At 54.2% G+C, this 19,590-nt stretch overlaps 8 protein-coding genes across 8 annotated transcripts; 2 read left to right on the forward strand and 6 right to left on the reverse strand.

Moving 5' to 3' along the window:
• Nucleotides 1–27: 27 nt before the first annotated feature.
• Nucleotides 28–3,221, reverse strand: CGCA056_v000100 (putative dioxygenase; the record flags this gene model as incomplete). The annotated part of the gene is made up of 5 exons (XM_037315361.1): nucleotides 28–600; nucleotides 662–1,643; nucleotides 1,716–1,989; nucleotides 2,793–3,099; nucleotides 3,156–3,221. The coding sequence occupies 5 exons, from the start codon at nucleotides 3,219–3,221 to the stop codon at nucleotides 28–30; spliced, it is 2,202 nt and encodes a 733-aa protein (XP_037186340.1).
• A 231-nt stretch (nucleotides 3,222–3,452) lies between these two features.
• CGCA056_v000101 (putative dioxygenase) lies at nucleotides 3,453–4,110 on the reverse strand (the record flags this gene model as incomplete). Its single annotated transcript, XM_037315362.1, has 2 exons — nucleotides 3,453–3,638; nucleotides 3,691–4,110. 2 exons carry the CDS (start codon nucleotides 4,108–4,110, stop codon nucleotides 3,453–3,455), a joined length of 606 nt encoding a protein of 201 aa, XP_037186341.1.
• A 521-nt stretch (nucleotides 4,111–4,631) lies between these two features.
• CGCA056_v000102 (putative dioxygenase) lies at nucleotides 4,632–5,801 on the forward strand (the record flags this gene model as incomplete). The annotated part of the gene is made up of 2 exons (XM_037315363.1): nucleotides 4,632–4,786; nucleotides 4,829–5,801. 2 exons carry the CDS (start codon nucleotides 4,632–4,634, stop codon nucleotides 5,799–5,801), a joined length of 1,128 nt encoding a protein of 375 aa, XP_037186338.1.
• A 299-nt stretch (nucleotides 5,802–6,100) lies between these two features.
• CGCA056_v000103 (uncharacterized protein) lies at nucleotides 6,101–7,809 on the reverse strand (the record flags this gene model as incomplete). The annotated part of the gene is made up of 4 exons (XM_037315364.1): nucleotides 6,101–6,814; nucleotides 6,864–7,019; nucleotides 7,127–7,687; nucleotides 7,750–7,809. The coding sequence occupies 4 exons, from the start codon at nucleotides 7,807–7,809 to the stop codon at nucleotides 6,101–6,103; spliced, it is 1,491 nt and encodes a 496-aa protein (XP_037186339.1).
• A 2,811-nt stretch (nucleotides 7,810–10,620) lies between these two features.
• Nucleotides 10,621–11,535, reverse strand: CGCA056_v000104 (uncharacterized protein; the record flags this gene model as incomplete). The annotated part of the gene is made up of 1 exon (XM_037315365.1): nucleotides 10,621–11,535. The coding sequence occupies one exon, from the start codon at nucleotides 11,533–11,535 to the stop codon at nucleotides 10,621–10,623; it is 915 nt and encodes a 304-aa protein (XP_037186344.1).
• Nucleotides 11,536–13,620: 2,085 nt separating this feature from the next.
• On the forward strand, nucleotides 13,621–15,311 carry atnN-7 (Aspercryptin biosynthesis cluster-specific transcription regulator atnN; the record flags this gene model as incomplete). The annotated part of the gene is made up of 2 exons (XM_037315366.1): nucleotides 13,621–13,751; nucleotides 13,796–15,311. The coding sequence occupies 2 exons, from the start codon at nucleotides 13,621–13,623 to the stop codon at nucleotides 15,309–15,311; spliced, it is 1,647 nt and encodes a 548-aa protein (XP_037186345.1).
• Nucleotides 15,312–15,733: 422 nt separating this feature from the next.
• CGCA056_v000106 (uncharacterized protein) lies at nucleotides 15,734–16,090 on the reverse strand (the record flags this gene model as incomplete). Its single annotated transcript, XM_037315367.1, has 2 exons — nucleotides 15,734–15,977; nucleotides 16,032–16,090. 2 exons carry the CDS (start codon nucleotides 16,088–16,090, stop codon nucleotides 15,734–15,736), a joined length of 303 nt encoding a protein of 100 aa, XP_037186342.1.
• A 746-nt stretch (nucleotides 16,091–16,836) lies between these two features.
• On the reverse strand, nucleotides 16,837–17,768 carry CGCA056_v000107 (uncharacterized protein; the record flags this gene model as incomplete). Its single annotated transcript, XM_037315368.1, has 2 exons — nucleotides 16,837–17,438; nucleotides 17,498–17,768. The coding sequence occupies 2 exons, from the start codon at nucleotides 17,766–17,768 to the stop codon at nucleotides 16,837–16,839; spliced, it is 873 nt and encodes a 290-aa protein (XP_037186343.1).
• Nucleotides 17,769–19,590: the final 1,822 nt, after the last annotated feature.

The following is a 19,590-nucleotide window of genomic DNA, read 5'->3' on the forward strand; positions in this document are numbered from 1 at the left end:
CTTGATCTCTGATGAGAAACAGCTTGTCTATTCAACTATGATCGAGTGAAAGATTTGCTGGAACCATTCGTCAAAATCCTCAGAGGGATTCATAGGCAAGGCAAAGTGATCCTCCGCAACATCAAACTGCCCAAAACTAGCCGCCGTAGAATCAAGCACAAACCAATCCGTCTTGAATCTAGCCGCGATCTCCTCAAAGTTGATCGCGTCAGGCCGCGCAGCAAGCGTTCGGTCCGAGAACGACTCCATGCCTCCTACCTCGGAAAAGATAGCATCGATCAGCACCACCCCGCGGTGCGCTAGAACATCGTTCGTCGTCCGGCCCAGGAGATGCTCTCGCGCATCGCGGATGGCGTCGAGGTAACCCTCCTGCCGGGCGTCTCGTTCCTTGCTCTGATCGCAGATGACCTCGAAGAAGAGGATGATGGCGGCGGTGATGCTGAATGCGACGTTTTTCCAGAGAGAGACTTCGCCTGACTCCACGATGTTTTTGTGTTCGCGGAGGATGCTTACTGCGGCTGCGACGCAGGTGCGGCGCGTGTGGACGTACGAGTCTGATTGGAATGAGAGGAAGAGGAATGGCCTGTGTATCATGACAAGCTTTATTGTATTTTGATTAGCCTCCGGTTCAATAACTTTTGGAAGATTTGATGATCCAAACCTTTTCGGCTGCCGTTATGGCAAGACTCTGCCGCGCAACGCCAAGCCATGCGCACTCGCCTTCCAGTACCTCGTTTTTCTGAAGAAGGAAACGCGGTATCGATTGCACCTGCTCCCTCGTCTTCTGGTCCATCCTCAGGACGTGGGCATACTGCTCCCTCGCCGGCTTCTGCGCCCTCAACGGCCCCATGCCGTCCGCGAGCTCCGGCATCAGCCGCGCGATACCGCCCAACACACGAGTATACGTGCTCACCGTCAGCGTCGTCTCCGGCGCATCCACCAAGTCTACGTCGTTGGCGTTCCTGGGGAGGGAGGTCGAGTATTGGGCGGGGTTGATGCCATACGAGTCGGTGAAGGGGATCGCGAAGTGGTCTTGGATGACCATCTGAAGCCACACCCTGCGCCCGACCTCTCTCTGCAGGGTATCTTCCCATATCTCCTCTAGTGTCTGCAAGTCGAGATTGCTGTCGTCTGTGATCTTGTGTATGCCCAAGCACTCGGCCATCCGGATCGCAGCGCTGAAAAGGGTGGCGTTCAGCTGGCTAAGGCCCAGATTGTGAGCCACTTCAGTCGATATCACAATGGCCTGCACAGAGTAGAGCGACACGTTCTGAAGGAAGTACGCCTGGTAGAGCGTGTCGACCATGAAGTTGAACAACTCCAGCGGCGAACACCCCGGCAGGGCGAGCGGGAACGCGTCGCGGTGCTTCCAGCTGTTCTGCCAGCTCAGCAGCGACGCGGCGAGCACCGAGCTGTAGAGAGCGAGCCACGTCGGCTGGTCGTACGCGCCGGTGTCCCAGAAGGTGGTGCACTGCCGCAGGAAGGTTGGGCAGTGCAGGGAGTTATGGTGCCATGCGATGTGCTCCAGGTGGAATGTGATTAGAACCTCGGCGGTGCTTCGCTCGGGGAGGAGAGCGAGGGATGGGACGGGGTAGGTGGGTGATCTGAACAGAGATGTGGAGGATGTGCTGGTGAGATTCCGCCTTTGGTGGCAAGTACAGTGTAAGTGAGGATAACAGTTTCCGTAGCCTCTACCTCAGGCCATATGCTCCAACGCAGTCACTGTGAGCGAGCCGCGGGCTCTAGAATGGGAGGTCGCTGCGTCCTCCTGCCCTGAGTCGTCATCTCGGGCAGCAATCCCAGACTCGACGAGATTTGCTGTTGTCTGGGAAGTACTCGCGCTGGCCTGTCCCGGACTAGATCGTAGAGCTTCAAGTCTAGACGCCACCAGATCAGCTGCTCTTCTCACCGAAGCGGCGGGGTCGGCGGTGGTGCTCTGAAGAGTATTGCGTAGAGTCTCGAGGAACCCAATCTCGGCACCGTGGCGAACTGCGTCGCGCTTTAGATGGATGACTTCGCGCTCGCAGTGAAGTCCGAGTCGGTTGCATCTCGCGCAGGGGATTTCTTTGTTGCACTTTCTCTTCTTTCTTGTACACTCTGTTGAGTTGGTCAGCACTATGGTATCAAGTGAGGGTCTGCAGGGGTTCGGGGGTCAAACTGGAGGGTAAGAAACTGACCGCGACACGCAAGAGATTGACGCTGCGACAAGCGCGCTGACATTATTTGAGATTCAACCAGCAGTGGATAAGTATAAAATGATAGGGCTGTCTTGCTTTTGGTGCACGAGTTACTGATTACTAGATTGGTTTCGGCAGAGTGAAGTCTGAGAAGTTTGGGGAACTCAGATATGCTTAGCTGAAAAGAACTAATCTCGATTACGAAGTCGAGCTAGTCCTTTTCGCTAAACAGACAAGAAAGAATTAGAAACGATTTGCTGGATTCATTGAAGAGTAATCTTTTTATGCTAAATAGTATTCGAGGAGTGTATTGCATTGACTAATTAATATGGTGATGTGGTGGGCGCGTACGCGTGTTGATGTGTTTGATCTTAATCTTAACCGTAAACGTTGCGAACTTCCTACGTCTATTGGGGATGCTCGCATTTTGAACACAGGAACTGGAGATTCTGAAGAGGTCTAATTTCAACAAAAAAATATATCATGTTGTGATTCACATTCGGACTACTAGTACATATCGCCATCCTGTCGCTCACGCCGCTTTAGCGAACCCAGTCTCAACAACCCCCGACACTTTCCTAAACGGCTGCGGCGCCGTGCCGCTCGTCATCGTACATTGCCACATCAGCCTCTTCTTCTCCTCATCTTCCTTATACTGCGCCAGCTGCCCGGTGATGCTGTGCATTACGCCGCGGTTGTGGAACATCACAACGTCGCCCTCCTTCCACCGGTGCGCGTAGATGTTCTCCGCCGCCCAGATCCGCTTCTGGAAGCCGTAGACGATCTCGCGGACCTTGGCGACGTCGTCTACGACTGAGACCACCGCGCCGGTCGCCGGGTCCCGGGTGGTCAGCTTAAAGACGCAGCAGCCGTGGACCTGGAGGAAGGGGCGGTCGGGGTCCAGGGGCTTGCGCCAGACCATCTGAGGATTTTGTTAGGACCAGTACGGGGAGAAGAATCGGGATGGATGGAACTTACAGGATGTTCGGCCACGTTTTCCCAAGACCATTCGGAGAGCTGCTCGATGGGTACTTCTTTGCCCATTGTGGGAATCGACAGGCCGTCTTCTGTCGCCTTGCATTGTTTTATGTACTCATAGGCCTGAGGAGCATATGTTACGGTCGTGTTGACAGCGAATTCTTGCTCGGCCGGGGTGAGCAATTGAAATGCCCGCGCGCCGGAGAAAACTTGCGGGAAAAGTCAATTAAGCGTTTTCGTAGCACGGAATTGAAGATACCATGACTTACAGGCTGTTGATCCAGCAGCGATACTCTTTTATTTGCCATCTGGGAACTTGAGTTTCTGATCAGGCAAGTTCGGCACCTTGACTGCATGGAGGACCGTGACTTCTCCGGGCAAACGCTGATAGAAGGGAGTGTCCATGTGCCATCGGTACGGACGGGTGTATCCATCGTTCAGCTCCTGCTCTGACAGAGGCTTCTCGTGGAACAAAGTATGGTCCTAGTTTGGTTTTATTAGTCCAAATGGTCTATAGCCTGGGCTAGGGCCATACCAGGTGAATAACCTCCAACTCTTCAACCCCTTCGTAGTTCTGGAACTTGCCACTCCCAATAATGCCGACCTGCGGCGCTCTGGGAATTCTCCCCGCCTTGTATGCCGAGAGGATATTCCTCGGGTCACTGACGGCCTTCTCGCCAGCGGAGTGGATATCAGTTGCAGTCGGATCGAATATCTTGGTCAACTTGGGCAGAGTCTCCGGCGCGATTCCCTTCTGGTTCCTGATGACGACAACTTGGTTCTCGAACAGCGCTTTCCTGAAGGTGGCAACGTCTTCCTCCGACAAGGCGTCTTTGTCCAGGACGTTCATTGGTGATGGGAGGTGGACTTCGGCGCCGATGAGAGAAGACTGGCGAAGAGAGGTCGGGAGCTCTGTAAAGGAGAGGCCCTGAGATGAAGAGTTGAGACTGCCCATTGTGAAGTTTTATATTGGAAATACGGAAGTAACAAGGTCAAATTGGCTGAATTGTTGAGTTGATGAGCCTTGTGCTACATTTGGTGGCTGGATGAACTCATAGCCAACCGCTCTCGCCGTGGCATCGACGACGTTAACCTTTCTCCCAGTTCGGAGCGGGTGAGTTGGACTCACTCGTCCGCACCTCGAGCTTTGTGCTTCTCCTGTCGTGTAACACGCAGTGACGCGTAGTAATCGGATTGCTGCCGCTTCTCATTGGGCAAGCGACGAGGGGCATGCGGGCGAGTTCTCCATCTCACCCGCACTTCATAGGAACAGCCCAAACACTGTTCCCGTCGATTATCTCCGGGCGGACAGAGGTGCGGGCCAGCTGGTGCAACTCACCCGCACTACCCAGATGCACCATACTGCATGAACGTTTGCGCCTGGATATATATACAGCAATACGACGCAAACAATTTACTAAGTAGCCATTCTGAATCTTTCGATTACAAACTGTATACTGTTCATCTCTTTTCATCATGGCAGCCGTCGAGTACCAGGTCTCAGCGCTTCCAAAGCCGTTTGAGCAATCCGCAGTCGACTTCGGCGCCGAGCTTTCTGGGATTGACCTTGAACACATTGACGGTAATACACCCAGCCATAAGTTCAGCATCCAAGCTAATTACAACAAAACGTAGATGAAAGCTTCAAAGTCATCAAAGTAGCCCTACACCAGTAATGTCGTCATGATCAAAAACCAGCACAACCTCTCCCCAAAAGCCCAATACGAACTCACCCGCCGCTTCGATCCGGACGCCAGCACTTACAGCCACGGCGCCCGCATCGACAAGCGCAGCGTCCTCCACAAAGACCTCACGACGCTGCCATCCCAGCCGCAGGTGCAGGTCATCGGCCACGGCGCCGTCGCCGCGTTCGAGGGGCTCACGGACCTGAAGCTCACCCATCCGCACCACAGGACGTTCCACAAGCACCCGGTGCCGGAGTCCGAGGACCATGACTTTACGCACTTTTACAGGTGGCATATTGACTCGGCTATGTACGATCTGGACCCGCCGCTCGTGACGTCGCTTTTTGCATGTAAGGTGCCCAAGGGCCGGCGGCAGATCTGTCGGTACGATGACGGGACCGGGGACGAGCTCGAGGTGCCTTTGGGAACGACGGCTTTCATCAGTGGATACCGCATGTTTGAATTGCTGTCGGAGGAGGATCAGGAACTCGTCAAGACCAGCTTCGTCGAGTATGGCCCGCATCCGTACATCTGGATGAGCAAGGCCAAGGCGAGGTTAAATGGGCTTGGCCTCTTTTCGGAAGGCCTGGAGCTATCCGAAGGCCAGCTGCCTGAGATTGATCAGGAGAAGATTCGAACGTATCCGACGGCGTGGAAGAACACGGTGACAGAGAAGTATGCCATGATGGTATACCCGACGCCTGCGCGAAGGATCCATCTCAATGACGGGACAGTGATGGAGGACTTGAAAGAGGTGCGGGAGTTGATTTACAGGCTGCAGAGACCGGCTATCAGCCCGCAGTATGTGTATCCCCATGATTGGGAGGAGGGCGATCTCGTTCTCTTCAACAACCACGGTGTTATGCATTCCATTGTGGGAGCTTTTGCGGAGAACGAGGTCCGTCTCTTTAGACAGTGTAACATGGCAACCAGTAGGCCACCTCAAGGGCCAGATCGCTAGGAATTAAATTGACGAGAATTGCATTCCAAATCTCTACGCATTCTGAGGCTGTTTTTCAAGGTTCTCCTGTCTGTAGTTTAAAGGTTGAAATTCAGCATTGTCCTATGAACGTGGTATCTTCGAATTCTTCCCTGGCCCTGCCAAAGGCTCTCATCATGCTTCCCGTTATCAGCTAGTACGCCCTTGTCCAGAAATAGGCGTTACCAATTTCCAATTTCCCTTTGCCATCCAGAGTTTATTTACGCATCGACCAACGGGGCATTCATCCGCTCCGTGTCGGCCGTGCCTGTGCCTGTGCCTCAGAGATTGGCCGCCTCGACTCCCAGGCCAAACCCTGCTTCAGACGTCAACTCCAACATCCTCTCCGCAACCCAGCGCCCGTTATGAGGACCCGCAAAGCATGACGTGCGGACCAGCACCATGGGCCAGAACATCGTCATCGTGCGGTACGGAAGTCCGTCCGCCGGCGCTTCCTTTCCGTCTAGTCCGAACACTGCGCGGATGTCGTCGAGGACCTCTTCGACAACCGCGACACCGTCCGACCAGCTCGGCATTTTCCCTACCTCCGCATCGATCTTGACCGTGGCCTCCTTCAAAATGTCTTTTAAATCAAGGATTCTTTCTAACATGAAGATTTTCAGGGATCGGTAGTGACTCCGTGCAAGTGCGACTGAAACATCGCTTGATAGGGTGAAGAGGCCGTTGAAAACCCGCTGTGGTTGTCCTGAAAATGAAGAGGCACCCGAAAAGCCGAGCAGAGTCACGGCAGCCTCGAGGTCATTGCTTAAGCTGATGCCACTCTTCACCAGTTCCGTCAAGTCCTCAGCTGGCTCGGCAGTGAGTTTTGACACATCCCCTTGCACCTGCATTTTGAAGTCGAATGCCTTCTTGAAGTCGACTACCTGGCGAACAAGAGGCTCTAAAATAGGGCCCTTGCCCCATGGCGTGTCGACTTCTTCCAGCACTGACCAAATTCCAGTGAGGTGCTCTCGTTGAATAAACATCTCCATTAACTATCTCACTGTTAGTAGGCGTGGTTTCAGCCGGAGCGCGCCGTCTTACAGCAGCATGACAGAAGAACATAAAGCAGCCTCTGTCAACTTCATTCGTGAGTCCCTGCTCAGCACGGAACTTGAACAGTTGCAAGCCTCCGGTGCCGTGCGGGAACACATTGTTCTCGAGATCAATGGCTTTTGGGCTTCGTTTGCCAACAATGACCTATGTTTTCTTAGCTGTGAAGATTCCCAAAAACAAAAGTGTCGCAGATTGTTTCTCAATGGACTTGCAAACAGCTTCCCGCCTTTAAAGAGAATGCCGCAACTTACCTCGAACATCCCGAAAAGAAACATTGTTACCAGGTTGCCGTCATCCCTAGCTCTCACAGGATCTCGCAACGCCTGGTTCAATGTCCCAATCGCTTTTCCGTAGTGTTGCCGCGCCTCCAGCATCAGACCAGGCTGATGCAGCTGGCGTGCGGCGCTAGCTAGTGCCACCGCATGTGTGGCATGTCGAGTATGGCTGGCCTCGGAGAGGTCGCTCTTGTAGTGGTCGGGGAGCTGGTTGAAGAAGACGATGCTGGCGGTCGTCGCGTAGTTCGCGTAGAACCGGCTCAGCGTGTACACTTCGGGGCCGATCTGGATCGTCCGGGGAAGCACGACTTCCGGCTCTGATTCATCGTCTGGCGTGATCAGCCCGTGCTGCTGCCGGACGAGCTCAAGCGGTGTATTAGTCGGTGTTCCGCATCTGGGGCTACCGCCGCCGATTCGCGGTATCGCGGGGGTCTGTTGGCGATGCTTCCACCTCGAGGCCCATGATGTCGGGTATCCAGGCGACTTTCGGCGTTGAGAGACGGAAAACAATGCGCGTCGCGACTTTTGCGTGTCGCGCTGTTGTAACTCGATCAGTGAAATGTACCCCAAAAGGGGGGAAACAAAGGAAGACTGGCTACCTTTCCACGCTTCTCATCAGCACGCGCCTGGCCTTGAATTGGCCCGGCCAGACTGGCCATAACGGCTAAGTCGTGTCAATACTGCAAAGATACGAGGCCGACATTCGAGCGACGCTACACTCATCACCCTCCTCTACAGACACCGGAATCATTGACAGGAGGCAGCTCCGAGAGCTATGTATTGTAGGAGCATACCCCTTCCCCCACTGCAGAAACTTGGAGAATGGCTAGTGGTGCATGGGCTAATCCCAGTTCAGGATCCTCGAAGCTCCCCCAAGACGGCATGTTCCATGTTGTGCGCGACGAGCTAAGCTAGGGATGTTAGGCGCATGCGGCAACCCCACGGCAAGGCAAGGCAAAGAGAACCTCGGTGCTCGAAAGCTAGGACAAAGCTTAAATGACCGAACGTCCTTCCGGTGGCGGCAGAGAGTGAGACGTCACTTGGACCTTTTCGACAGCGACCGCGTGAACTCTAAAACGCGAGCACTGTCGTCGGCGCAGGTGGTCGTCTATGTAGTGCGGCATATGTCTGTTGAGCGCGCGCGTATTCGGTCCCAACTACAGCGAGATGGCTGAAATTATTTCCATTTAATTTCATCTACTCAGTATTGTTGGGAACACAATTCTACGAGAGACATACGTCGCACACGGAACATCCCCCGAGGCTGAGACCTGCACAAATCGTTTAAGCTACTAGCTAACATGAAGACTATTCGTCCCGCTTCATCGACAAGCCAAACACAACAACTGGAAGCGCCCAAACTAGTCCGAAGACGAGCGACGTTCGCGCTGAGTTTGCGATTGAAACTCGCGGCCCAGACTCGGACATGAGGCTTAACTCGCACAGACGACACCATAAATTCTGCCCGTCCTTTCAGGGTTCGAGCATGTCGCGCCCATCACATTTCTGCTCCCCCTCTTGGCCCGTGTTCTCCGGCACTCACTGCGTGGCGCTGGACCCTGAAGATCTGCCGCCAACCCACGCAGCTGCTGCATGGCCCCCAACAATGCCTGCCTTCGGCCGTTGGATGTCTGCGTGGCCACTGACAGGACGGACGTAAACCCCAACCCCGCGTCCATTGTCGTCGGTTGCCACGGAGGAGGGGGCCGGGGGGCGTGCGGACCGCCGCAGCACGGAACGGTTTATGTCTTGTCTTCAGTTGACTGTGATAGCAGGTCTTGGCAGATACTCAAACCCGTCCTGTCGTTGGCGGGTAGGGCTATCTATGCTTTGGATCACACTAATCGCCAACCTTTTGATATCATATGAACCGGGAAGCCTAGATGCGCTCCAATGCATGGGATAATTCAGGATAGAGGATGAAGGTTAGGCAGGTAGCTTACATCCAGCCTCGACACATGCTAAATTCATGGATGAACAACTACCTGATTCCTCCTTCACCTGCAAACCATCGAGATCTACTGGCTTGCCGCACTCTTTTCATCCCAGCTGGGATTTGGCTCGTCTGCCTTATTGATAAACCTGTCGTTAAACCTCGAACACGACTCCTGCCGTGCTGCGTCTCTCGCGTCACTGACGCCTTTTCGTCACCTCCACCACGATCGCATGCGCCGTACCCTTATGGGCCTGACGTCAGGGAGCCCCTCACGCCCCGAGCTCTGGTGGGGGAAGATAGATGCCGTTGCATCAGGAGGGGGGTAACGAGGAAGAGCTTGGATCCGACGACGAACCGGTTACCACAACTATCGCCGACTCTCCAGGCCTCACCCTCGTCGCCCCCAAGAAAGCTCAGACGCCCCAAGACCTCAGGCGCGGCACGGAAGAAGGCGGACGGCACTCTTCAAACTTCACGACGGCATTTCGGACGGCACCCATACCGTCGGTCTCGCCCAACGCCACACTACACTTGCCGCCGCCGCATACAGAGCCAGTACCAAGGCCAAGACCACCCTGCGAGACGCGCCCTTCAATGGCCGACGTATACGATACGAAGGCAAGGCATGGCTCCTGCACCGCCGCCCGGCGCCTTGCCGTTGATCTTCATTGCCGCACCTTGCCGCGCTCCTCGGCCCCTCCCCCTCATCCCTCCACCTCGCCTCTGCCTCACCCCAAACGCCGTCGCCGTCGCCGACGGCACAGACCAGACAGATTGCGGGGTGAAGGAACACACACTGGTGAAGCTGGCAATCGACGCCTTGCTCGTCCGTTGCCGAACCTGCTGCGATGAACGGCCATCGCATGACGAACCTTATCGCACACGCCAATGCCTGTCAACATGTCAGCTCCGTCGGCGTTTAGTTTCTGTTCCCTTGAGGCACCCCCCGGCAAATGGCAGATGAGCATCCTGCGCTCGGCACAGTCGGGTGCGCTCTCGCCCCCGTGAAACTCCAATGCCGTCCGCTGCACTGCGGCGGATGGACGCCAACCCGCCGGCCGTCCGTCGCGGCGGCGTTCGTCGGCGCTGCGGACAGGGCTGAAGGCTATCGTGGCCTTGGCCTTCCCACCACCACCCCAGCCCCCAGGGGGTCTCTTTCATTCATCCGATCTCCCGAGGGCCTCGGGTGTCTCTTCTTTCTGAGGGACATCTCAACTGCCGTGCTAACTTTATCAAACACACTCACGACTCTTGAATGCATCACAGCCTGCCAGCCTCAGCATCAAGAGATGCATTGCCGTTGGATCGATCCGCGCTTTACTTTGAGGCAACGAATCAATCACTTAAGGTTAAATGAATCAACAAAGAAACAGGGCCGAACTGCTACATGTACCTTCTGTAACAATCTTCCTCTGCCGCTGCCGGCACATGTTCGTCCCTGGCCTCAACACCATTACAATCATCACCACCACCACACACCACACACTGGCCGGCCGCACCACGGCGGGATGTTGTCCACCGGGTGTGGGACCCCTTACGCGGCACTCTTCACCTTCTGCAACACCCCAATCTTCTCCAACCAAGCCTCCAACGTCGCATTAAACTCCTCGCTCTTCAGCTGATGAAACCAGTGCCCCCAGCCCTCCATCAGCACGATCTCGTCCAGCGCCTCGTCGCCCTTGGGCATGTGCGTCCGGTCCGTCTCGACGTACCAGTCCACGCTGCCGACCGTCAGGCGCGGACACTTCAGCCGGCCGGCGTTCGCCGCGACGCTCGCCTCGCGGCGCCCCGGCGAGTCGCCCGCGTCGCCCCAGCCGCCCCAGCACAACCCGAACGCCACCTCGTCGTCGAGCTGCTGCATCCGGCGCAGGTGCCACGTGCGCTGCCACGCCGGGCACGCAGGCGAGTACATGGTCTTGTCGAAGTGGTCCACCAGCATAGGCACGATGTTTTCCGGTGAGTCGAAGAACATGCTGTCGTGCGGGGAGCGAGGGTACGCGTGGATCGGGTCGAGGCCCACGCACGCGACGACGGTGCCGGGCAGCGCCGTCGCGATGAAGTAGCCCGCCGCGTCGCCGAGGGAGTGCGACATCACGATGAGGTCCTTTGTGACGTTGAGGTGCGCCAGCAGGGCGATGGCGTCGAGGGCCGTGGACTGTGGGTAGTAATCGATGACGGCCGGGTCCGCGGAGCCGTCGGGGCCGGGCCAGGAGCCGGGTGGTTGGCGGTGCGGGGATGTTGGAGGCGGGGCGGCGGAGCGGCCCTGTCCGCGGGGGTCGATGGAAATGACGCGGAGGTTGTGGGCGAGGAGGAAGGGCACTTGCCAGGACCAGTCGTGCATGTCGCACGAGAGGCCCGGGACGAGGAGGACCGTGGCGGGTGGGTTCTCCTTGGGCCCCTGATCGAGGTAGAAGATGGGCACGGAGGGATTGCGGGAGAAGAAAGGCATCTTGGCGGTTGTGGTGCGGTGGTTGGGCGAAAGGTGAGAGAGAGCATTTGGGACGCACAACGTGAAGGACGTCCCTTTTTAACGACGATCTGATTGACGGGTCGATATTCGTCTTGGGAATAGTGCATTGGGGCGTAAGTAGCATCGTTTCAGAGACATGCAGGTTCTACAGCGGCTTACCCTCTCAACGGAAAAGTTGAGATAATCCCGGGGATTATGCACAGCTGGATGAATCCCGAATCGTGATTCCGATAGCCAAGACCCCGAAATTTCGAGCCTCGGCATGGAAAAGTAATGCCGGCTAGGGCGGGAATCGATGCTGCCCGTAGGCACCTATCATAGACCAACATCTCGTACGAGTTTCCCTTTCAACGCTTTGATTCCATGCTTTTCGTCCCTCGGGTCCCGGCGTCGTACAGATGCGTGATCCACAAATAGCGGGAGGTAGGAAGGACACCGGTGATCCGGCCGGGGGAGAACCATCTGACGTAAGACCTAAGCTGCGCCAAGAATCCCTTCAGCAAGAGAGAGATCTCGGTTCGATGTGGAACTGTGCATGCAGCATAGGCGAGATCCGGTTTACGAGCCCCCTTTCTCGGACTCTAATTCGCTCAGCGCCGGAGTCATATACGATCAATGGCAGCGCTATAAAGAGAAGGAGTGCCGCTGCAAAGTTAACCCAGTGTCATTTTCAGCGAGACATTTAGGGAGAGAACGCTGCTATATCCTGTGGGAATATATTCCACTTCAGTGTCATCGTCGCTGTTATTGTTGTCGTTGCTGCTACCACTGTCGTTGTCGTCGTTGTCGTCGTCTTGAGTCGTCGTCTTGAGTCGTCGTCTTGAGTCGTCGTCTTGAGCCACTGTTAGTTGCCGCCCTTAGCTGTCGTCCCTAGTTTTCATCGCTGCTATTTTCGTCGTTCCTGGTGTCATCGTGGTCGTTGCTGATGTCGTCGCTCCTGTTGTCGTTATCAGTCCTATCGTCGTTGTCGCTATGAGTATTATTATTACTCCTTCTACTACCATATTCAACGGGGGTAATTAACTACACAGCAGATATAGCCCCACAGATACAGGACATTAGGCGGTCTCATTACAGACAGCACTGCTAAATGTTCAAATAACTTCCGCCGGGGTTCTCTAATATTGGATAACGGACGCCGGTGATGGATCCACCTTCGGCACGGACTTTGAACTTGGCATGGAGCCGGTTCTGTCAGCTTGAGTCGATTGAGATGATGACGAAGAGGACGACAACGGGGTACACATATGTGTGGTGGACACTGCCTGGCTAGCAAGACGCTCTCCATAAGCCGTTCAGTAAGTGCGTCGACACTAAGACCTTTTCCCAGGCCTGAACGTTGCCTGCCCACCGGTCAGAGTGACTACCGTCAAGTTGCATTCACTTGCCGCGTACTAGGGTAGCAACGCTATCTTCCACGAAGTATCGAGGTTCGCTTTAGAGCACGCATAAGCAATCAAGAAGTAGTGATTCCCAAGTCAGAGTGACATAAATATTCTTTGTCGCAATGTACAACTGTCAACTTGAATTTGTTGCAGATACTGCAACGGTGGTCGGCGATTTCGGCCCACCTCACTTTATGCATCGAGCCAACCCGCCGAGATTAGCCAACGAGCTCTCTACACTCTAGGCGCAGGGCTGAGCCACCGGAAGGTATGATTGAATACCATCGAATACAGGCGGCAACATGAAGAACCATGAGACTTGGAGGTGATTGATGAAGATGTGTGATCGAAATGTGATGCCTAGGGGTCCTCCCAGGCAGCAGCTCATGGGTGGTACCGGGGTAGCAGGTCCACCATTACGCTAATTCATTGGCTGAAGAGACGATTGTCTCCATCACGTGCGGGCCATCATGTCAACACACGGGTCAAATCGCCGGATGGGGACGTAGCCGCGATCAGCCGCAGGCGCAGGCTGCCAACAACCAAAGTCCCTTTCACTCTTTATCATCACCCAACGGAACCGCGGTCAGTCTGCATGTTACCGAGAACCCTGAGCCAACTTACATCGCAAATAGCGTGGTGTGCGACAACCAGAAAATCCGAGTCACAATAGCCCGACATGAGCAAAACCAACGCGCTCGTAATGAGCTTCGCTCTGGAGCACAGGCCGCGACTCACAAGAACCAGCAAGCCAAAGTCGCGGAATGGGTGTACTACTTGCAGGTATCTCATCTTCCTCCCGTTACACCAGTGCGTCAACTTTCACAGCGTGTACTAAGTTTTTCAACTCCTAGACGCCGCCATTTTAAGTGCGATGAAGCCAAGCCGGCTTGCCTAGCGTGCCTGAAGTACCAGGGCTTTTGCACAGGATACACGCCAGCCAAGACAAAACCACTCGCGAAACCTCCACCGCAACGTCTCGTCTACCCCAGGCTTGCGGCCAGCCAGGCCAAAGCCAAGCTGGCTCTGGAGCCAAGTTACGCGTCACTCGCTTTCTCTAACCAGCTCGAGAAGGACCACTTCGACTACTGGCTTGCATTCTCACAAGCCTCATGTTTATTCCGTTCAGACTTCGTCGCACAGATCATTCCACAACTCTGTTGGGATGACTCTGTGATTAGGAATCTGGCCATAGCCATTGGCGCCGCCGCCCTCGGTGGCAACACTCGAGAACAGCGGATTTGCGGAAAGGGAAAGTTCCACAAAGACGCCCTCGTGCATTACGGGAAAGCGCTGAATATGCTCTGCTCATCACCGATGTCTTCTGAGAGGACGTTGCTCGCATGTCTCATGTTCATCACTTTCGAGAGCCTCCAGGGGAACAGGGCGGCTGGGCTGAACCACATCAACCAGGGCTTCCGAATCTTGGACCAGTGCCACCAATCTTTGGAAGCCGAAAGCAGCGCCCTATTAGACGGTATATCCTCCAGCTTTCAAAAGTTCAGCCACCAGGCTTGGGCTCTGAACGGCCTACATCCTCAAGAAACGGAAAAGAGGGTCCCATGGTGCTGTCGGGGACTAAAAGCCCGGTACGCTATCGACGAGATGCCGTCTGTGTTCGAGACTTTAGAAGTCGCCCGTCGTTGGTGGGCTATTGTTAGACATCATATCGAACACCACGCACCCTTGCGGACCAAATTCCAAGTCAAGGGCTCCTCGATGACGGACCCTCCGATGCTCTCACCAGGAGATGGCGCACCGGGCACCCTGGAACACATACTCAGCTTCATCCGGTACCTTGATCTATGGGACGCCACCTTCCGCCCGCTCGCTATAAGGGCCGAAAAGAATGACTCGGACTACCTGAGAGCGCTTAGTCTGAGGATCCAGTACTTATATCTATGGGCTGGAGTGCGCACTGGGAGCTGGACGGACGAAACCGAAGCAGAAAAGATAACAGCCACGTTCCGCGACATCGTAGCCCTCAGTCGGCAACTCCTTGCCGCCGAGGCCAGTCGACCGCCACCAAGAGCGGGAGAAGGTGATGTTGAAGTATTCTCAATGGATGACAGTCCAACGTGGCCTCTGGCTTGCGCGTATCGGGTGTGCAAAGCCCCTGATGTGCAGGATGAGGTTGTTCAGCTATTCAAGCAGTACCCGCGACGTGACGGCCTTCTGGATACACAGGCGTTCTTGGTAGTCATGGAGTGGGTTGAGCGCAATGCGTCGGCTGGAATAATCATGAACATGCCAAGTCCGGTGGTGGATTGCGTGGTCTGGGACGACAATACTGTCACACTTCAAAGGCAACTTTGGGACCCGGCGACATCAGAATGGAGTGACAAGAGCATCAAATTTAGCATTATTTAGAAGAGAAAAATTAGAAAGCGGTAAGGTTAAAACCAAGCAATATTGCAGTCACGACGAAATATCTGTGAGGTATGTCGAGATGCTGAGAGATATTTGGCCTCTTTGTACATTCTTGGCAGACAAGCGAGACCTTCAACATCAACTGGCAATCCAATTCTTTTGCTTCGCATATCAACCAGCGCTGCAAGTCCGGCCTACGTCGAAGTTGATGTGCCGACGCAAGGACCCTTAACTAGACCCAAGTCCCCTTACAATTGACGCTCATAATGTCTCTACAGTTTTTCCTTAATTGGTAGAGGGCACAGGTCAAAGTGTCTATATAGTGTTTCCAGAATTGTGCCCGCGTATGGGGTGAATTTTGCCGTAGTCTTTTTGCGGGGGGGCTGCGTCGTAAATACAAGCTCAATGTCTCTACAGAATTTTCATCCGTGGAAGACAGGGTCACCTGTAAAAATAGGTGCTCGTGCTGCTCCATTTCTATTGTCTTTCGGGTCCCTCTCCTCCAAGCTATCATCCAAGGAGCGAACCTCATTCTCCTCCTCCTCCTCCTCCTCGACGGCTCTTCTGGACTTAAATGGACCGTACGGATCACCGTCAGTTACAGGTGTCTTGTTCTCGACGTGGCTAATGGTTTCAACTTCAATAGCCCGACCTTCCAGTCGCAAACTGTGTAATGCGTTAGAATACAGAGACAGGATGAATGCAATGCATTTAACTTACAACGGGGCGGCGTAAGCAATGCCAAAAAATAAGGCCACAGCAACAATGGAGAACTTCATTTTCAAAGTAGTATTAGTCTTCTAGGTATTCAGACCGGCTGCTATTAGTTGCCATATTAACACTGATTACGGACGGGCGCTTTCGATGGCTTCTTAAATAATATTTGTTCCGGACGAGCTAGGGGGGTCATCCCTGTCTGATCGCCTTACTCTCCGCTTAAAGTTCTTGAGGGCGTTTCTGACGTTTGGGATCGCGACTCGCGATGCGCATTCTGCGGACTCCGCAGCTTTGTTCAAACCTTGCGAGTTGTTTACCAAGGAAATAGCCACAAAATCACCAAGATTTCTATTCACGCGATGTTACGCTGCCTTGGTAAATTTACTAGAAGGAAACAAATCTCACTCGTTGCTTTCCAACACAAGCAACGCTTTTGTGACGTTCTGACGACGGGGATCTATGAACCGGTGGGATGAGCTAGTTTGGTTGATCAAACATCTTGCTCATCTTCGTCCGAAGCTACGATCGACGGACGTTCGGACACCAGTCATGTGAAAGTGCCAATCATCCCGTCGGTATCACCGCAACATGGCCCGATCTTCACCCGAAAGTCACCCAGTTCGGACGACATTCTGAAGACTGCTGTTCCCAATGCGCACGATCTCACTGGCCAAACACACCTAAGTGTAGGATGCATCATATTGAATGAAAATGTTGCAATCTCAGATGCAATTTCTCAGCTCAATTGAAATAAACTGATGATCAAGTCTCGTGTCTCCACCTTCGTCAACACAACCCCAACGAACGCTTAAAACAGGCGAGCAGCGGCAGCAGCAGAGCCACTAGAAGCATTGGCTTTCTTGCCTCCGTTGTCCTTGTTTCCGTCGTTCTTCTTGCCATTGTCGACAGCGGTGCCATTGTTGTTTCCTCCAGCTGCGCCCTTGCCCTTGCCATTGTCCTTGCCCTTGTCCTTGCCCTTGCCGTTATCCTTGCCATTGTCCTTGCCCTTGTCCTTGCCCTTGCCGTTATCCTTGCCGTTGTTCTTGCCGTTGTCTTTGCCCTTGTTGTTGTCCTTGCCGTCGTTGGCGTTGGCGTTGCCGTTGGCCTTTCCATTGTTCTTGCCGTTGTCCTTGCCATTGTTGTTGTTGTTTTTGCCATCGTTCTTCTTTCCGTTGTTGTTCTTCTTGCCGTTGTCGGTCGCAGTGCCGTTATTGTTGTTGTTATTGTTGTTCTTGCCGTTGTTCTTCTTGCCATTGTTCTTGGCGGCGTTGTTCTTCTTTCCGTTGCGGCATCTGCAAGACTTGCCCTTAGCATCCTTGCCTCTCTTCTTCCCCTTTGCGCACTGGCAGTTGGCGTTGTTCTTCTTCTTGGCGTTGTTGTTGTCTTTGCCGTTGTTCTTCTTGGCAGCTCCTGAGGAACGTGTTAGCCGGCTATCATGAGCGTTTAATAGGCACTATAAGTCTCCTTACCACCAGCAGTCCCATTCGCCTGTCGGGCAACGAGGTCTCCAAAGTGGTTACCCTCATCGGTGTCACGGGTAGTCAGGCCATCCTCCTCATCCTCGGCCCGTGCGGCAAGAGAGAACGGAAGCGCGTCCTCCTCATCTCTCTCAAAGATTGCAGCGCCCTCGGTGATCGCATCGAGATCGCGGGCGACTTCATCGCGGGCGGCGTTGAGCCCGGAGTCTGTGACGGCAGCAGCGGCAAGGCTGGCCCAGAAGAGAACGGAAACTGCCTTCATGGTGATGGAAAAGACGCCGGATGTGTGTCGAGTAATTTGAAGGAGAGGAAGAAAACGGGCGTATCGGATCTCGGATCAACGAAAGAATGTGATGACAGTCAATGTCAGGTGGTACCCAGAGTTAAAGGAATAAGGAGTGAACAGAAGTGAAGGCGCTCGGCGCATGAAAGCTTGTAGTGAAGGTGGTGGACAAATTTCAAGGCCGGAAGAAGAGGATATGTGATGATTTATACAGCGGCCTTGTATAATGACGGCCTCTAGATGTTGGCAGTACGGCGTCCCTACAAGACGGTGCTGGCCTTACGGCAAATTACGGCATCCCCCTTACATGACCATCATATTGGTGAAACCGAGGATCTGCTAGAACAGCCAAGTTCCCATCCGAGACCCCGTGGGAAAATAGGCAGTGCAAGTTCCAGGAATGCAGATTGACAGCATGGGTGCGTTCGTCTGGTGTCAGGTTGAATCCTTCCATCCATTCAGCTGCAAAGTCTGCCACCAAGTTGGCAAGTTCAGCCATCTCGGCTCGGAGTCGGTACCAGACTGACACTTTCAGACGAGGAAGTAGCCTGAGCGTGCAGGATACATCCCCGGCCGACTCGTCTATACTAGCCGTCTCCATATAGCCTTATGATCAATATGATCCTCAGCCCAAGCATTTGGACCAACGTGGAGACCACCGGCAGGCCTGTGCCGACCGGTCAGGCACTGCCTCACTCGCTTCAAATACTTCCATGGAAAACTTGGCGTGGTGCCAAGCTCACGTCGGAGATCGAAAATGTGCCCGCGGGGTAGGCTAGCCTTCCACGGGGGCCGAGGCCAGCGGTTGGGGTAATCATAACAACAGTGCCGTGTTAGCCTCGACTGTTTTGTCTTGGCCCGTGCTGAAAAGTTCAGACATCTTCTGACGGAAGCTAAGGGATGAGGCGGACATTGGTCGTGTGAAATACCTGTTTCGGCGATTTGAGACGGGGACATGCCAGACCGTCTCAAGGAGCACCCTCGACATTGGATTTGAGATGGCTTTTAGAGTTAAAGTTTAAGCGCTGCAGGTGGCCTGAAGTTGTGGACATCGCGAGAAGACCGCATCCATCTCTCAATGTTCTGGCTCTTGCTCCTGCTCCTGCATTAGCTGCCCGACTGTTGTCTCATTACACTAGGTGCAGCAATCTAATGCATGGATCGAATGGTGCAACATTGCAGGTTTTCGCCGGCAACAGCCTCCGATTCTTTCGACGTTGACGTGGTCTAAATGTTCCCGTGTTAACCGCATTTGTGGACCAAAGGCCGTTTAGCCGCGGGAACTAGACTGCCGTCCGCCAACTTGGAACTGGGGTCAGCACCCGTCTCAGGTAAATTTAGTAGAAAATAGCTGTGGAAGGAATGAAGCCTATCAATGACAAGCTTATTACTCGTTGCCGAAGGGGCACCATGCCTGCTAGCGCCACCACGTCTGGAACTGGAACGACGCCTTCCCGTGATCTGAGCAGGCCCGGTATCTCGAGAACGAACTTGACCTGTGACAGCCTATCAACTTGATGAAATTTCTGTCATCCGAATGGCATGATTTTGTCAAACTTGTCACTCGGACTCGAATCCGATCGTCGCTGTTCGAGTCAACCACGGTATGAACCCATTAACACCGAGAATGCTGGGCACCATGAAGTGACAGGTCTGATGTCAGACATCCATGATTAGGTGGCATCATCTCAAGTTTTCTGCTTTCTATACGATGTGCCTGTAAGTTCATCTGTCGAGCCCTGTTTCGCATCCGTCGATCCCCCAGCGTGGCTGAGCACGTTGTTTTTCTGAGAATCTTCTC

Source organism: Colletotrichum aenigma (assembly GCF_013390185.1).
Source record: "Colletotrichum aenigma strain Cg56 chromosome Unknown KSG_Cg56_contig01, whole genome shotgun sequence".
Classification (NCBI taxonomy): domain Eukaryota; kingdom Fungi; phylum Ascomycota; class Sordariomycetes; order Glomerellales; family Glomerellaceae; genus Colletotrichum; species Colletotrichum aenigma.